The sequence below is a fragment of the Lutra lutra genome, chromosome 1 (genome assembly GCF_902655055.1).
Source record: "Lutra lutra chromosome 1, mLutLut1.2, whole genome shotgun sequence".
In the NCBI taxonomy this organism is placed as follows: domain Eukaryota; kingdom Metazoa; phylum Chordata; class Mammalia; order Carnivora; family Mustelidae; genus Lutra; species Lutra lutra.
In genome coordinates this window covers 122314176-122329143 of record NC_062278.1, presented here as the reverse complement: position 1 = coordinate 122329143, position 14968 = coordinate 122314176, and the positions used below count along the sequence as shown (strand labels likewise).

The window sequence follows — 14968 nt, the reverse complement described above, 5'->3', positions numbered from 1 at the left end:
GAGACGGTGAGGGGGGCAGGCCCCCGGCCGAGCAGAGAGCCCGATGCAGGTTCAATCCCAGGATCTTGGGATCATCACCTGACCTAAAGGCAGAGGCTTTAACCCACTGAGCCACCCAGGCACCCCTTATCATGCTACCTTATCACTCACTTCACTTCGGAGCAAAGATTTGATAAAAATTAGACTGATCATCTGATGAAGGGATGAACAAAATGTGGTCTATATATACAATGAACTATTATGCAGCCAAACAGAGGAATAACATTCTGACACATGTATCGACATGCAAGAACCCTGAGAAAATCTGCTAAGTGAGGAAAGCCAGACTCAGAAAAACGTCTGATTCTATTTTGACGAAATGTTCAGAAGAGGCAAGTGGAGAGAGACAAAGTACATCAGCAGTTGCCAGGGCCTAGGGGAGGAGGCAGATGGGGAAGACTGCTCAGTGGGAATGGGCTTCTGTTCAGGATGATGAAAAGTTCTGGAACTAGATGGTGGTGATGGTCACACGACTTGGTGAATTGTCCTTAATGTCACTGAATTGTATACTTTAAAATGGCTGCAGTGGTAAATTTATGTGTGCTTGAACTATGATAAAAAACAGAGTAAGCATTTTTAAGATTCTTGGGAGATGAACATCTTAATCCAAAACGCTAAAATTCTTTTATTCCTTAAAAAAAAAAAAGAAAAAGCGAAAATACGGCATTGCCTAAAAGAAGAGCAAAGACCACTGCTTGAAGGTACTTCTGTATCAGGGCGAGAGCAGTTTATGACTGATCCGAAGGTAACACAGCAAGCAGTCAACTAGCAATGAAATGGGGTGCTTATTTTAATGTGAGTTAACACCAGCGAGTTGACATCAAAACGAAAAGAGAATTTGGGCTAAGATAACTAACAAGGTCTATTTATAGGCAAAAATTTGAAGTTGCAAGTTGTCAGATAAGGCAAAATTAATTTTGTGAAACTATGAAATCTGGCAGAACAGTAAGTCTACGGAGAAAAATAAGTGGAAAGGGGATTAGGATGGAAATGCCAAAAATAGAAGAGTAAGTTAAAAGAATTGGTGAAGACAGGATCGAGTTAGTGAGAGGGGAAAAAAAGGCCAAGGCACTGAAAGTATTTAAACAGTTCTCTTAGGTATTTCAAGGACGAGTAAAAGAGAGTGCTGGCAGGTTTTAGGAGTGAAAAGTTCAACGGCAGGGGAAACTAGCACTTTTTGTTAAAGCATACAGAGACACTGGGTTGGGACAGAGAATGTTGCCGACAAGGGGAATAATGGGATCAAGATGGTAGGAGACCGAATGCTTCCAAAATACATGATGATATAACTTATCATCCAAATAGGGACTCTTGACACTGGAAGGGACATAATTAATCATTCTCCCGGGACAACAGGAGCAAACCAGGGCTGTTCCAGGCAAATCAGGGAGCAGTCACCCTGCTTGCAGCCAACTTCAAAGTGAATTTTAAGGATTTCTTAAAACAAGTGGTTTTTAATCAGAAAAAATGCCCATTTTTTTTTTAAAGATTTTATTTATTTGTCAGAGAGAGAGGGAGAGAGAGCGAGCACAGGCAGACAGAATGGCAGGCAGAGGCAGAGGGAGAAGCAGGCTCCCTGCTGAGCAAGGAGCCCGATGCGGGACTCAATCCCAGGACGCTGGGATCATGACCTGAGCCGAAGGCAGCTGCTTAACCAACTGAGCCACCCAGGCATCCGTTTTTTTTTTTTTTTTAAAGATTTTATTTAAAAAATGCCCATTTTTTAATAACAGATAGTAATGTCCCCGTGCCATCCATGGAGTTCACTGCTAACCACCCATGTATGATCTCAAAAAGAAAATAAATGAAAGCCCTAACTAAAATGTTAACAAAAGATAAAAGGAAAGTAAACTATAATAATACTTATTTCAATCTGTAAGTGTTCAAGCATGACTGTTTCAGGTTGTAAATGCTCAGGTGAGCGAGAAGATATGATGACACTTGCCCTGACTCATGGCCATTATCTGGATTTAAAAGCAAGTGATCAAGCCATGCAAGGTACTAGAAGTCCAGGAAAATGAAAGGAGATAGGTATTCATGTGGACACTTAAAAATAAAAAGAGTTGAAAAAAGAACTATTTCTCAATAAAGAGAGAAAGAAATTAAAAAGAAGAAAAATATTAGGATAGCCTAAAAAGCGGTAGTGTTAAGATCAATGGCAAAGTGGACATATGATATAAAAAAGAATGTACAAGGGGCACCTGGGTGGCTTACTAGGTTAGGTTAGGTGACTGCCTTCCACTCAGGTCCTGATCTCAGAGTCCTGGAATTGAACTACGAGTCAGGCTCCCTGCTCAGCAGGGAGTCTGCTTCTCCCTCTCCCTCCACCTGTCCCTCCTCCTGCTTGTGCTCTCTCTCTCTCTCTCTCAAATAAATAAAATCTTTTTGAAAAAAGTGCAAAATAACCTTAAAGTAAGATAATATAGCAAGACAAGTTATAGAGCACTGGGATACAGAAAATGAAAAACCGAAGACCGTGTGGAGTGTGTGTGTTTGGGGGGGGGGGATGGTGTCACTAACTCTCTCCCCTTTCCTCAGATTTCCATCTTCCAAAACCTGATCCGCGTTTAGATCTGACTCATTCTTCCAGGACTAGCCCAAGTTCTTCCTCCAAGAAGACAACACAGACCTTCTCAGCTTCCAGAGGTCTCCTTCTCCTCTGAGTTTACAAGCCCATGTGTGGATTATTGGCCAACAAGCCCATGCTCCTTTGGCTGGAGTTGTGCTTTCTCTTAGCTTTTCACGCACTGATGTCCTATCTGACCAACCAGGTTCCTGCAGAAAGGATTCGACCAAATACTGTGTCTCCCACACAACATCCCACATAGTTACCACCTCATAAATACATCCGGATGTTGAATCTTAACAGCAATATAATAATGAAATGTGAGGTGAGGAGAGTCAGTCTCTTGAGGGCAAGAACCAACACTTGCTGCCCTTCAAGCCCAGCAAATATCACAGTCACTACCCTCAGATGAATGGAGACGCTGGAACTGGGAGCCACTGTTTAAGGGTGGGGGAGGGGTCAAGGAATGAGACCAGGGAGAGTGGGGGTGAAAGGCCATAGCATCCACAGTGACGACCAGAGTGGGCCTGGCCAGGGGCACTGGAAGATGCGGTAGAGTATGGTGACTTTGGGAGTCACCCTCCAGGAGCCGAACAGGACCAAGGGACACACAGCTGGCTCTTCTGTACAGCAAGGAAGACATGAGACTTTTGCCGAGATGGTCTTGACATGCAAATATTTCATGGGCAAGAAACCCATGGGACACAAAGAACGATGTTCATTTCTAACACATTTTTACTATTAACTTTGACGAGACAGAAAAGGACAATGACTCAGAGCATTTTACAATTCTGACTGGATTGTTTAATAGGGTGCAGGCCCCTACCAAAAGGAAGGGGCATCAGAGAGTGCTAGAAACTAAGAGTTTATACAAAATATCAATGGGTAATAGAATTACAGGTCTGTAGGAAGGTGGAGAATGTAGATTTTAAAAAGACATTATAAGAGAAATAAGAGCACACACACTACTACATGGAGAATCACAACAGACGTTCCCGAGGTAGACAATAATTGAAGACTCAGCCACTATAAACAGACGTGGGCTCAAAATCCAGAATCTCATTGATCTAATCCAATGTGAAAATAAAAAGAATCTGAGAAATCTGTCCCTGGGAAAGGGGAGCAGCAAAAAAGGTGGCACAGGAGAGTTTCCTACAAATCCCAAATCCCCCAAGAACGCTGGCACCAGTATAGCCAGGATAGTGGTCCCTAGGGCCACTCTTAGCCCTTATGTTCCACGACATGGGGTCACTCTCCCCAGGCTCGCCGGCTGACCCTTTTTCTCCCACACAGTCAGGGAGCCCTGGCTTGTAGGACAGGGGTTTCATGGGGGTGTAGAGAGTGGATGCTGCAGGACAGAGGCCCGGGGGACGTGTGCTTGGGTGGACAATGTGCAGGAGGACGACCTTCTGGAAGAGGAGTGCCAGGCCAACCTAGCGGGAGCGCAGGCCTTGTTTGGAACAGGGGCAACTAAAAGGCAAAGCATAAAACCTATAGATCTTGCCATCCAGTTGTGGATAAAGGAGGAACAGAGGAAAATCTATCTTTCTGGGATAAAGGGATAAAGTAACAAAAGTGAAACAAGGGAAGCAGAGGTGAGGGGGCAGAGGTGAGTTGCTTTCTATTGTTTCACTGGCTAATGTGCTGTTGTTAAAAGATACAACACATTGATCCCTCTGGTTTGGATCTGGGACATGCCTTCTACAAGGAGAGGGAAAAAATATTGCTCAGTCAATTTTCAGGAAATCGATGCTTAAAGACAGGAGACCAATGGCAGCCCCCTCCCCCAACACACTTTAGTGAGATATTCTGCCTAAGTCAAATCATCTCATTTTCTTCCTTGATCCCCTCCAATGGCTTTCCATCACCAGCATCTATCCCCTGCCTGCCTCTCCAGACCTATTCTTACTCTGCTGACCCCACTAACTCTCTCACTATTTCTCACTCTAAATGATGTCTGCATAAAGACCCATAACTCTTTGTCTGGGCCCTTATTTCTGGTCTCAGGAGCAGACTCAGTTCACACAGAGGGCAAGCCAGGGTGATGGAGAGCTCTTGTCTCAGGAAGGAGCCCTCAAGTGAGGACAGACGGAGATCTGGGATGGTGGAGTGGTAAACACTTCCCCCCTTCAGTTAAATCCGCGTTCCTAGGGCTACTCTTCTCCCTTAAATCCCATGATGTGAGATCCTCCTTCCTCTTGCTATCACATTCCAGGCAGTCGGTTACCGGCTGTCTTTCTCACGCATAGTCAAGGAGCTCTTAATTCTACTACAAAAGTTATACTTGTTCCTTGGTTATAGTCTCTCCTTCTCAGTAGCAAGTAGATCTCAGGGGTCAGGGACCCTGTGTGAGCCACCCTGCATTTTCTCCAGGGCCTGACCCAGAGAGGAACAGAGCCACGAATAGGGTGATGGATACAGGAATCTGCTCTTTACTCATTGGAGACATTCTATGATGAGGGGGCATATCTTTGGTCTGTGGCAGAGACAAAAGTGGGCAGCCTCAGAACCCTTCACCTCCGGTGGTGGGGGGAAGCTGGGGAAAGAAGTCCATAGTGGGGGAGAAGGAGGATTCTGCTCAAAGGCTGGAGTATGTAGCAGAGAGAGAAGAAAGAGTGATGATGGCCAAGGCCAGGTCTAGAAAGGAGTGTGTGTGGTGGGGAACGGGGGCTAGATTTTTGTCCCTCCTATTTATTTCAAAGAAAACTCCCTAAGAGGAGGGACCTCCTGTCTAAAACTACTCCCCAGTGAATACGTATTCATTATTTTAAATTTTACTTAAAAAAAATTGTTCATTGCATTCTAATGCAGAGTGGTTAATGGCTTGGAATTTATTTTTCAGAGATGAAAATAACCTTGATCCACATCCTCTGAAAGTATTGCTTTTGCTACTCCTCTCCCCCTAGAATACGTCACCCCTATAGCTTCCTCACTGCTCAGGGCACTGGACGTGTCAAGCACGGCCAGGATAACCATGTAAGTTATTATCTAAACTGGGATCCTTCTGAAAGTCAAAGGAGGCTCAATTTATCATGACATTGGCAGAGTAGGCATAAATCAGATAAACGGTCACCCTAATGATACCCGCCATGCCCACAGGGCTGCAAAAGGGGGCAAGCACCTGGCAATCACGTTTTATGCTCATCCGCCATGCCCCTTACAGTGCAGATGGAAACATGACTGTACCCGTCCTCAGGATGATCAATCCCAATCTTGCCAGCGACATGGAGGAAGGAATGGATACGGGCTAGCTCTGGTTGTGTCATACCCGTTCTCTACACATCTTCTCCTGGTTTTGTGGCTGCTTTCTCACAACTTGTGTGCACATGTTCCCATTCTGCCTTTCCAGCCCATATCACATACCACTGCTAGCTTTTATAGCTGCCCTGTGTTACTCAGCTGATATTCCAAATGGATAGTTACAAAAGGAGAAATATGTCAGTCAGATTGCATGAAATAGCTCAGGGATATTCTGATAAAGTATTTAGCGCTGGTTAATTTTATGCATCAATTTAAGTGAGCTGTGGGGTGCCTAGATATTTGATCAAACATTTTGGATGTTGGTGTAAGGGTGCTTTGGTGTTGTTTTTTTTTTAAGGTTTTATTTATTTGAGAGAGAGAGTGCCCGTGCAAGCAGGGAGGGCAGGAGTGGAATGAGACGGACAAGCAGACTCCATGCTGAGTGTGGAGATTGACCTGGGGCTGGATCCCACAACCCTGAGATCATCACTGAAAGCAAGGTGAAAGCGGGAGTCAGATACTTAACCAAATGAGCCACCCAGTAGCCCCTGCATGAGGGTGTTTTGGATGAGATTAACATTGAAATCAGTAGATTGAGTAAAACAGATTGACATCACTAATGTTAGTGGGCCTCATCCAACCAGTTGAAGACCGAAATAGAAGGAAAAAGTGAGGAATTCCTCCCATGTGACTGCCTCTAAGCTGGGACATGGGTTTTTCCTCTGTGGTTGACTTAGACTGAAACATCAGCTCTTCTGGTTTTGGAGTCTGCCGGTCTTTGCACTCAAACAACCCCATCAACTCTCTTGGCTCTTGGGCCTTCGGACTTGGATTAGAACTACACCATTGACTCCCCTGGGTCTCCAGCTTCCGGACTACAGATCTTGGGACCTGTTAGCCTCTATGATTGTGCGAGCCAATTTCTTGTAATGAATTTCTTTCTACATATATAGGTATGATCTATTCTGTTTCCTGGAGTCCCCTGACAGTCAGTATAAGCACTAGCCCACCGGTTCTTGAAGCATTGGTACCCATAGGCAGCAACAGCAGCATCACCAAGAAACTTGTTAGAAATGAAAATTCTTGAGCCCGTCCCAACCTACTAAATCAGAAACTCTGGGGCAAGGCCTAGCGTGTGTGGTTCCAGAAGCCCCTCAGGTGATTCAATATATGCTTACATTTGAGAATCACTGTATTGGGCTAAATATGTCACATCGGTCATTGAATCCTTCCTTGTTCTCAAAGTGTGATGCAGGGACCAGCAGCATGGGCATCACCTGGTACTGGTTAGAACCACAGACCCTGAGGCCCTACTCCAGACCCATGGAATCAGAATCTGCATTTTCAACAAGATTCCCAGGGGGATCTGTGGGTCCCTGTGTTTGCACTCAGCAATCCTGTAAGGTGAGTATGAGCCATCCTGAGGCCTGGACCTCTTCTGGGCCTGCGAGTTTGGCTTACCCTGGGCTTCTGAGCTCAAGTCTTAAAATTAGCCCTCTATTACTTAAAATGACTTAAGTGACTCCCTGGTCCCTGGAACACAAAGGGCCTTCTGAGACTCAGACCATCAAGTCTGGGGCACAGCTGTCACTTTAGCCCTGTCCCTCACTGCACCCAAAGTTCTAGGCTCACTCTGTGGAATGACTGCCCGGGACCACTCACCACTTTCTTCATATACGTGGATTTTATTTTTTCTCTGTGTAAGTCTTGTTTATCCCTATTCCAGTGGGACCTTCTAGAGCTATGCTGTCCAACACGATAGGCATTAGCCATATGTGGTCACTGAGCTCTTAAGATAGGACTAATCTGAATTGAGATGTTGCTGTAAGTGCAAAATATTTCCCAAAGCCTAAAAAATGTAAAATATTACCTTAATAATTTTATGTTGATTCTATCTTGGATATACTGGGTTAAGTAAGATATTTTATGAAAACTGACTTCACCTGTTTTTTTTGAATGTGGCTACTAGAAAATTTAAGATTATGTATGTGGCTCACATTGTGTTTCTATGGACAGCTCTGCTGGAGAACAGGCCTGTGGCCCCTCTATTAGAGAGGAAAGCTCCCAGAGGGCAGATGCCATGTCTCTTTTTCGGTCTGTACCCAGTCTCTGCAAGCAGCCCCCTGGAGGCGGGTGAGTGTCGGGACTGGCCACAGAGAGCCCTTCCAGGGCTCACTGTAGGGCTGCACCCCAGCATCTAAGGCGATGAACAGTCCTGTCATTGAGGCACTCATGCTCATGAAGGATGTTACCTGTTTCCTGGCCCCAGATACCAGAGAGGAAATCAGATGAAGGAATATATTCCTCTATTCTCCATGCAAAGATTTCTCTCTGGACGTAGTTCTCAGGATATTAACAGCAGGTTCAAATACTACAAGGCCTCATTTACCAGGTACCTACTATCTGCCAGTGCTGCACCGTTCCTTACACAACCCATGGGGCAGCTGTGGGTTCCCGTTTAAAGAAAAGGAAATAAGGCTCCAAAAGGTGAACGTTCCCCAGAGTTAGAAATCAGTGGAGCTAAAATCCAAGACCATTTAACAATAGTGCCTTCCGGTCTGAACCACTAGGGCATCGGAAGTCTTCACATGAATTATACTCTTCATTCTAGGACCTCTGCTCTTTCTGAACAAGGAGCATAGCACAGAGTTGGTGAGCAGGCTGTTAGAGCCCCTTTGTAAGAATTCAGGCTTCCTTCCAGACCTGTGGTCTACGGGGTGGTCTTAAGCCACACACCGGCTGAAACTGGCCTTTGGTGCGGAAGCAGAATGCATACAAGCCCACTCACATTTAAAGATGCTGCAGTCTTTAGGCCATTCTCTGTGTCCTAGGATTAGAAGACATGAAACATCTTCAGTGGTCTGGGCCTGAGTCTCCCCACATGAAAACCAAAGGAGAGGACAGGGTTGGGAGCCTTCTTGAGAGCTCTCCTGCCTTCCTTCCTCCCTGTTGCCCACGTCTCAGCTAAGCAGGAAAAATTTTAGTAGGTCATCAGCCCTAACTTCCTCAATAAAGGCAACTGAAAGAAAGATTTCATATTGCTTGGGGTTTATATACCTCCTCTGTATGCCTAACCCATTCCATTCCTTTAAAATGGATCACAGAAAACAAAGGCTAGCACAGTCTACAGACACCACTGAATTTAAACCCTTGATCTGCAGAAACAGAAGTCCAGAGGTTTAAAGTTACACATATGATTGGCAAAAGTTGGGACCAGTCCCTTGGACTCCTGACTCATAATTCCCCATTCCCCCAGCAATAAACAGAAAGCCAGAAAAGGAGTATTATAGACTGAATTTTTGTGTCAGCACCCAAATTCCTAACCCTCAGTGTGACTGTATTTGGAGATAGGGCCTGGGAGAAGGTGATAAAGGTTCAAAGAGGTCATAACGGTGAGGCCCTATTCTAGCAGAGCTGTTGCCCTTGTAAAAAGAGGAAGAGACACTGGGGTGTTCTCTCTCTGTCGTTGTGAGGACACAGGGCCATCTGCAAGCCAGGAAGGGAGCTCGCACCAGAAACCAGACCCCAGCTGCACCTTGACTTCAGACTTCCAGCCTCTAGAACTATGAGAACATAAGTTTCTGTTACTGAAGCCATGTAGTGTATAGTATTTTGTTATGACAGCTTGAGTTGACTAATACAGGGGGGAAAGTAATTTTTCTTTGTGAGCCTCAACTCAAAGTTTGGATATTGAAAAGTACAGGGGAAAGCACAGTACCGGAACTGTCCTAGGTGAGGGCCATTCAGAGACTCTGCTCAGGGGCCACTTTCCATCTGGAATGCTCCAGCCCGTAGGCAGTTGAAGGCCATTGAAAGGAATGAGTCACTCGGTTAAAGAATTTGGGGAAAGCATCCAAACTATGTGCATTCTGTTCCGTGAAACAGCCTGTCTTTCCATGATGTAGAGAAGCAGGGAAAACATTGGCCCAGGTGTGCCTCACCCATTCTGGAACCTTTCCTGGCTACCTTAATCCTCACATACAGTGTCCCTCAAAACCAGGCTGGGAACACTGTCCCCTGAGAGGGAAGAAAGTGAGACGGGACTTCTGGCTTATTAGCCCTTAGAAAGGCCTGGAAGGGCCGAGGGAACCTTGTCATACCTTTGAGGGTCTGACAAACCCCCATGTCCTTTTGGACATCAGGCCTTTAAGCAGCAGCCAGTGGCGTGAACTGGAAATGGTCCCTCCAGTGGGGGGGGGGGGGGGTGGTCTTCACTATGTGGGGGTTACACTAACGGCAAAAGAAACAGTTTTACTGGTGGTCAAGTATTTTTCCTGGAAGTTTTAAAGTTAATAAAGTTGATAGAATCTCTTCAGTACACAGGGGGTAAAAAAGACAAAATAATTAGTGTTAACACATTGGTATATTTATCTCCTATATATTTTTCTGAGTTTTACAACATTTGTATAGATAGGCGAGTATTACTTTATAAGGAGGATAAGAAACACTCTTCATTCATTCTTCAAATATCTCAGGGTCTATCCTGTGCCGGGAAGTTTTCTAGATGCTAGAGATACAGCATAAACAATATCAAGAGCCTCGCCTCCTAGTTTCTAGTTAGAGGTGAGGGTGGAGGAGAGAATAAAGAAATGAGAAGCAGGAAGAGAGCTAGAAGAAACTATTGAGGGAGAGTGAGAGGATGGAGAATCCTAGGGTTGAGGAGGTCAGAAAGGGTCAGCTAAGGAGGGGACATGTGAGCAGAGACCTGAAGGAGGTGAGGACTGTGGACGGAGCTCTTGCTTTGATAGGGAATGGCAGGGAAAGGCTCTGAGGCTAGCTAGCTCAAGGAAGGGCAGGGGTCCTGGCCAAGAGTGGTGGATGGGTCTAGAGAGCCAGGAGGGGCAGTCTGGTCTCAGCCTCAGTGTGAGGGGAAGCCATGGGAAGGCTGGAACAGCAAAATGAGGTGACCTGAGTTTGACATGACTCCTAGGGTGTCTCCCTCGTTCCTCGGAATGTTTTTCCCATTAGATTAAATGGTCCTGAGTTCAAGGATGGGCGTGCTTTCTCTTGTGTGTTTCTCTTCTGCCCAAGAGAGGGCAGAAGCAGGAGCTGCAGGCCTTGGGCAAGTGGATAGCTCATCTCCCACCACGGCTCTCGCTTCCTAAAACTCACCTTCCACCGTCAACTCCACAGTCACCTGGCGGGCACCACTATCATTGGTGGCTTCACAGGTATACTTTCCTTTGTCCTCCTCCCGGACAGCATGAATCACAAGGCTGAAAGCTCCCCGGATACCGCAGTCCAGCAGGAAGCGGCCCCCACTGGTGATGGGTTGCCCATTTCGGTGCCACATCACGTGGGGCTCTGGGTAACCCCGGACCTTCAAGGAGAAGAAGAAAGGGTAAAAAGAGCTTACACTTCAGAAGTGGTTCCTATGTGCCAGGTGTGGTTCTGAGTGCTTTACACGTCTTAACTCCTCATTAACTCATAACATTCCTTGAAGCAGATAGGACTTCTGCGACATAAAGAAATGGAGGCACAGAGTGTCTTGCAGTAGATTCCTGAGGTCTCCAAGGTAGAGAATGGCAGAGCCAGGCATCCTGGCTCCAGAGCCCACTACACAAGTGATTCAAGCCTGGTTGCATATTGGAATTCCTAGAGGAAGCTTAAAAAAAAAATGCCACCGCCCAGCTCCTACCTTGGACCAATTAAATCAGAATCCCAGAGGATGAGAACTGAGCGTGAGCATTCCAGACCAGTGCTTCCCATTCGGACATGCCAATAAATCACTTATTAAAATGCAGATTCTGCTTCTCTAGGTCTGGCGAGGGGCCTGAGATTCTTCAGTTCAGACAAGGTCTCGGGCGATGCCGATGCTTCTGGTCTCTGGAACTCACCTTTGAGTTGCCCAGGATGGAAGCCACGCTAGCCACACGTGGCCGTGGAGCCCTCCAAATGTGGCTGGTCCTAACTGAGCTGTACGGTAAGTATAAATGACACACTGGGTTTTGAAGACTTGATGAAAAAAAGAATGTAAAATTCTCTTGATAATTTGAAAATATGGACTACCTGTTGAAAGATCGTATTTTTGACATGTTGGGTTAAGTGGAATATGTTGTTAAAATTAATTTCACCTGTTTTTTTACTTTTTCAATGGGGTACTAGAAAAGTTACAACAACACCGGGCGTTTGTGTGGTGTCTTTTGGGAGCAATGCAGCTTTAGACCACTCTGTCTCCAATACTAGTCAGCAGCTAACATCTGTTGAGTGCTAAGTACTAAGCACTCTTGCAAGTACCTGACACAGGTGAGCCTTACAGTGACTTGTTTGGAGAGAAGATATTTCCCCAACGAGGAAAAATTAAGAGAGTTAAATTCCAAGAAAAGACATCACCTTGAGTTTCAGACACCTTGAGTTTCAGACAAAGAAGTTTCCTTTGAGCCCTGAAACTCAACAGGCCCATGAGAATGGGCAGATCTTCAGAGGAGTGGGGTTCAGACTGGCCCATCAACGTGTGGCCTGGGACCCAGAATGAAGAGATTTTAGCACGGGACAGTGCACAGCAGACAACACAGAAGTCTCCTGAGAAAGAAGCTGTTTGCGTTATAAAGTGGTGGTAGCAATAGCTTTTATCTGTGTATCCACTGTAAGATAAGAGACAGCGAATATGGATGGAACAAAACCAAAATTTGCTGGATGACCCCAAACGGAATTCACAAAGAAAGCCTTCAATGACCGCCTCACACCCCAGTAAGGTCAGCAAAGATGCTATATTAGCACAGGGGAGAGCATCCAAACTTGGCATCCAAACACAGTGAGCTCCCTGAGCACGCCAGTGCAGAAACAACTGCGCTAACAATTTTAGGGGTCATTGTTGGACTGTGCTCGCCTCCCTTCCCAGGCATCCCACCTCCAGCTCATCCTCAAACCCATTTCTCAGTAGCCAGGATGCAGATGTCTTCCTTGGGAAGGAAGCCCGGAAACACAGGGAAAGTCCCCAAAGTGAACAATCCCTTCTTTGGTTATTCCATAGTCACCCATCAGCACAACTTTATAAATCTCACAAGGCCTGCCTCCCCATCCTCACTAATTAGTAGTCTGGCTTCAATTTAAAAAAAGAACAACAACAAAAAAAAAACCCAAAAAACAAAATTCAAAACTTCAAATCAATATTGCCCATCTTATTTATAAATTCTGGAAACAAAAAAATCCCTTCCTATTAAAATCTAAGCCATATTCATGTCAGAGATTGAGTATCTGTGAGGGAATGCTGAGATTCTGAAGTCTATCCCCTGGAAGCAGTCAACAGTGTTTGTCACCAAAGCACTCATACCCTCTCTGAGGTGGGTGGGGGTGAGGCATCTCTCTTCACTTGGACAGATAAGCTCTGACATCTGTTACAATATGAAACAAAGGGTTACTGGTGGTTGTCTCTGGGTCTCTACTCTTTTTCTTTACTGAACAATTATCTTCTGGTATTTCTGCAAATAACATACCTGGCATTTGTGAAATTAAAAAAATGTAAATGAAGGTACGTGTTTTCCTTTTTTTTTTTTTAAGATTTATTTATTTGAGAGAGAGAGAGAGGGAGAGAGAGAAAGAGGTGGGGGAGGGGCAGAAGGAGAGAGACTCTCAAGCAGACTCCACCCTGAGCGTGGAGCTGGAGATGGGGCTTCACCCCACAACCCATGAAATCATGACCTGAGCCAAAACCAAGTCAGATACCTGACCAGCTGAGCCACCGAGGCATCACATTTCTTTTATATCAGCATGTATAATGAACGTACAGCACATTCATTAATTTGTTGAGGTCCCCAAGGGCTTCCATTCCACACAATGGAAATAGAAGCACTCTACAAATAAACACTATGCCTCTTTGATGGTGACAAACGTTGTGTACCCATATAAAATCATGTCATCCTGTGATGCTATCTTGGCAAAGGTTCATATAGAGGAACATCAGACAACAACTACTTCATTAAAGCATGTTTTTAGAAAACAACTAAGGAAAGATACACTTTCCTACAAAAGGAAGCCCTCGGGAGTCTGGTGCTATCCTGAGTTTGCGAATCACTGGGATCTTCTCCTCTACCTCCAGAAGAGATTACAGAGCCTCCTGTGAGCTTCAGAGAAAGGGAGTGTAGAGCATTGTAATGGGAGGAGAGAAATCATTAACTGCACCAAAGGCATGGTTAGCATTCCATTAGCAAGTACTCTGGCCCCCTGCAGCAGGGTGGACTCTGGTGGCCCGCAGGCCTGGGGGCATAAATGATTAACTGGGGACTTGGCAAGTGTTTCCATGCTCAGGAACTGGGCTCCCTCCTTCCTTTGAATTTTCCTCTTGCTTTCTACACCACCCCTTGCTCCCACCAATTTACCTCTGAGATGCCCCATTAAAATAAATTTTAGATTTTTAAAGATCCTGAAACTGGCGCCTCTTAGAAAGTTGCAGTTTCTAGTGGGACTTTTGTACCACCTTGTAGCTGAAGCACAGGCAAGGATTTCTGTGACCTTGTTTGGGTTCCCAGGTCTGAAATGATTTGCAACTCCAGTTCTTCTCTTCCCAATAGGAGAAAAACTTGTTCAACCACTAAGTAATATCACCTAAAGACAATCAGCTTCACAGAAACCCATTTTTACTGTCTGCCCACTATCCTGGGCTCCTGGGTGGGGAAGAGAAAGAAGCCTAGGCTTACACCCCTGGCTTGAAAGACAATAGCCCTGCATTTCCTGGGAGCGTGAAAGAAAAACTTTCCAAAACTTTCTTCCCGGAAAGAAAAAAGTTTCCTGCCTTCATCACAGGCCTTCAGCCAAGAAGTCACAGCGAGCATTTTTACGGTCTAGTCCAAGGCCACATGGAAAATCCCACTGATATTTCGTTTTTAGAGGACTTTCACATATAGAATCTTACTTGATTCTTACAAGCCTATGAGGGAAGTATATTGGGTTGGGGTATCCTGATGCAGGACCTGAAACAGGGGTTTGGGGAACTCCATCTGCAAATCCTCAGCCAACACAGTTGCTGGGAATGGGTTTACTGGCCTGGTGAGGGGGGTCTAGGTGGGGCTCCAACAGTGTCAGTAATGGCACGTGAAATCAATCATAGTATTGAACCCAGAGAGCTGAGGAAAGAGGCCCAAAGAAGTCGGTGATTAGCCAGTAAATGGCAGATTAAGTGGAGAT

The 14968-nt window shown here is 45.4% G+C and overlaps 1 protein-coding gene across 4 annotated transcripts in view; it reads right to left on the bottom strand.

Moving 5' to 3' along the window:
• Nucleotides 1-14968, bottom strand: part of MYLK (myosin light chain kinase) — a 202616-nt gene that overhangs the window by 121224 nt on the left and 66424 nt on the right. For all 4 annotated transcript variants that reach the window (XM_047735204.1, XM_047735185.1, XM_047735196.1 and 1 more), the window contains exon 3: nucleotides 10958-11165. In XM_047735204.1, the coding sequence (XP_047591160.1) occupies nucleotides 10958-11165 (208 nt within the window). The remainder of the gene's footprint in view (nucleotides 1-10957; nucleotides 11166-14968) is intronic.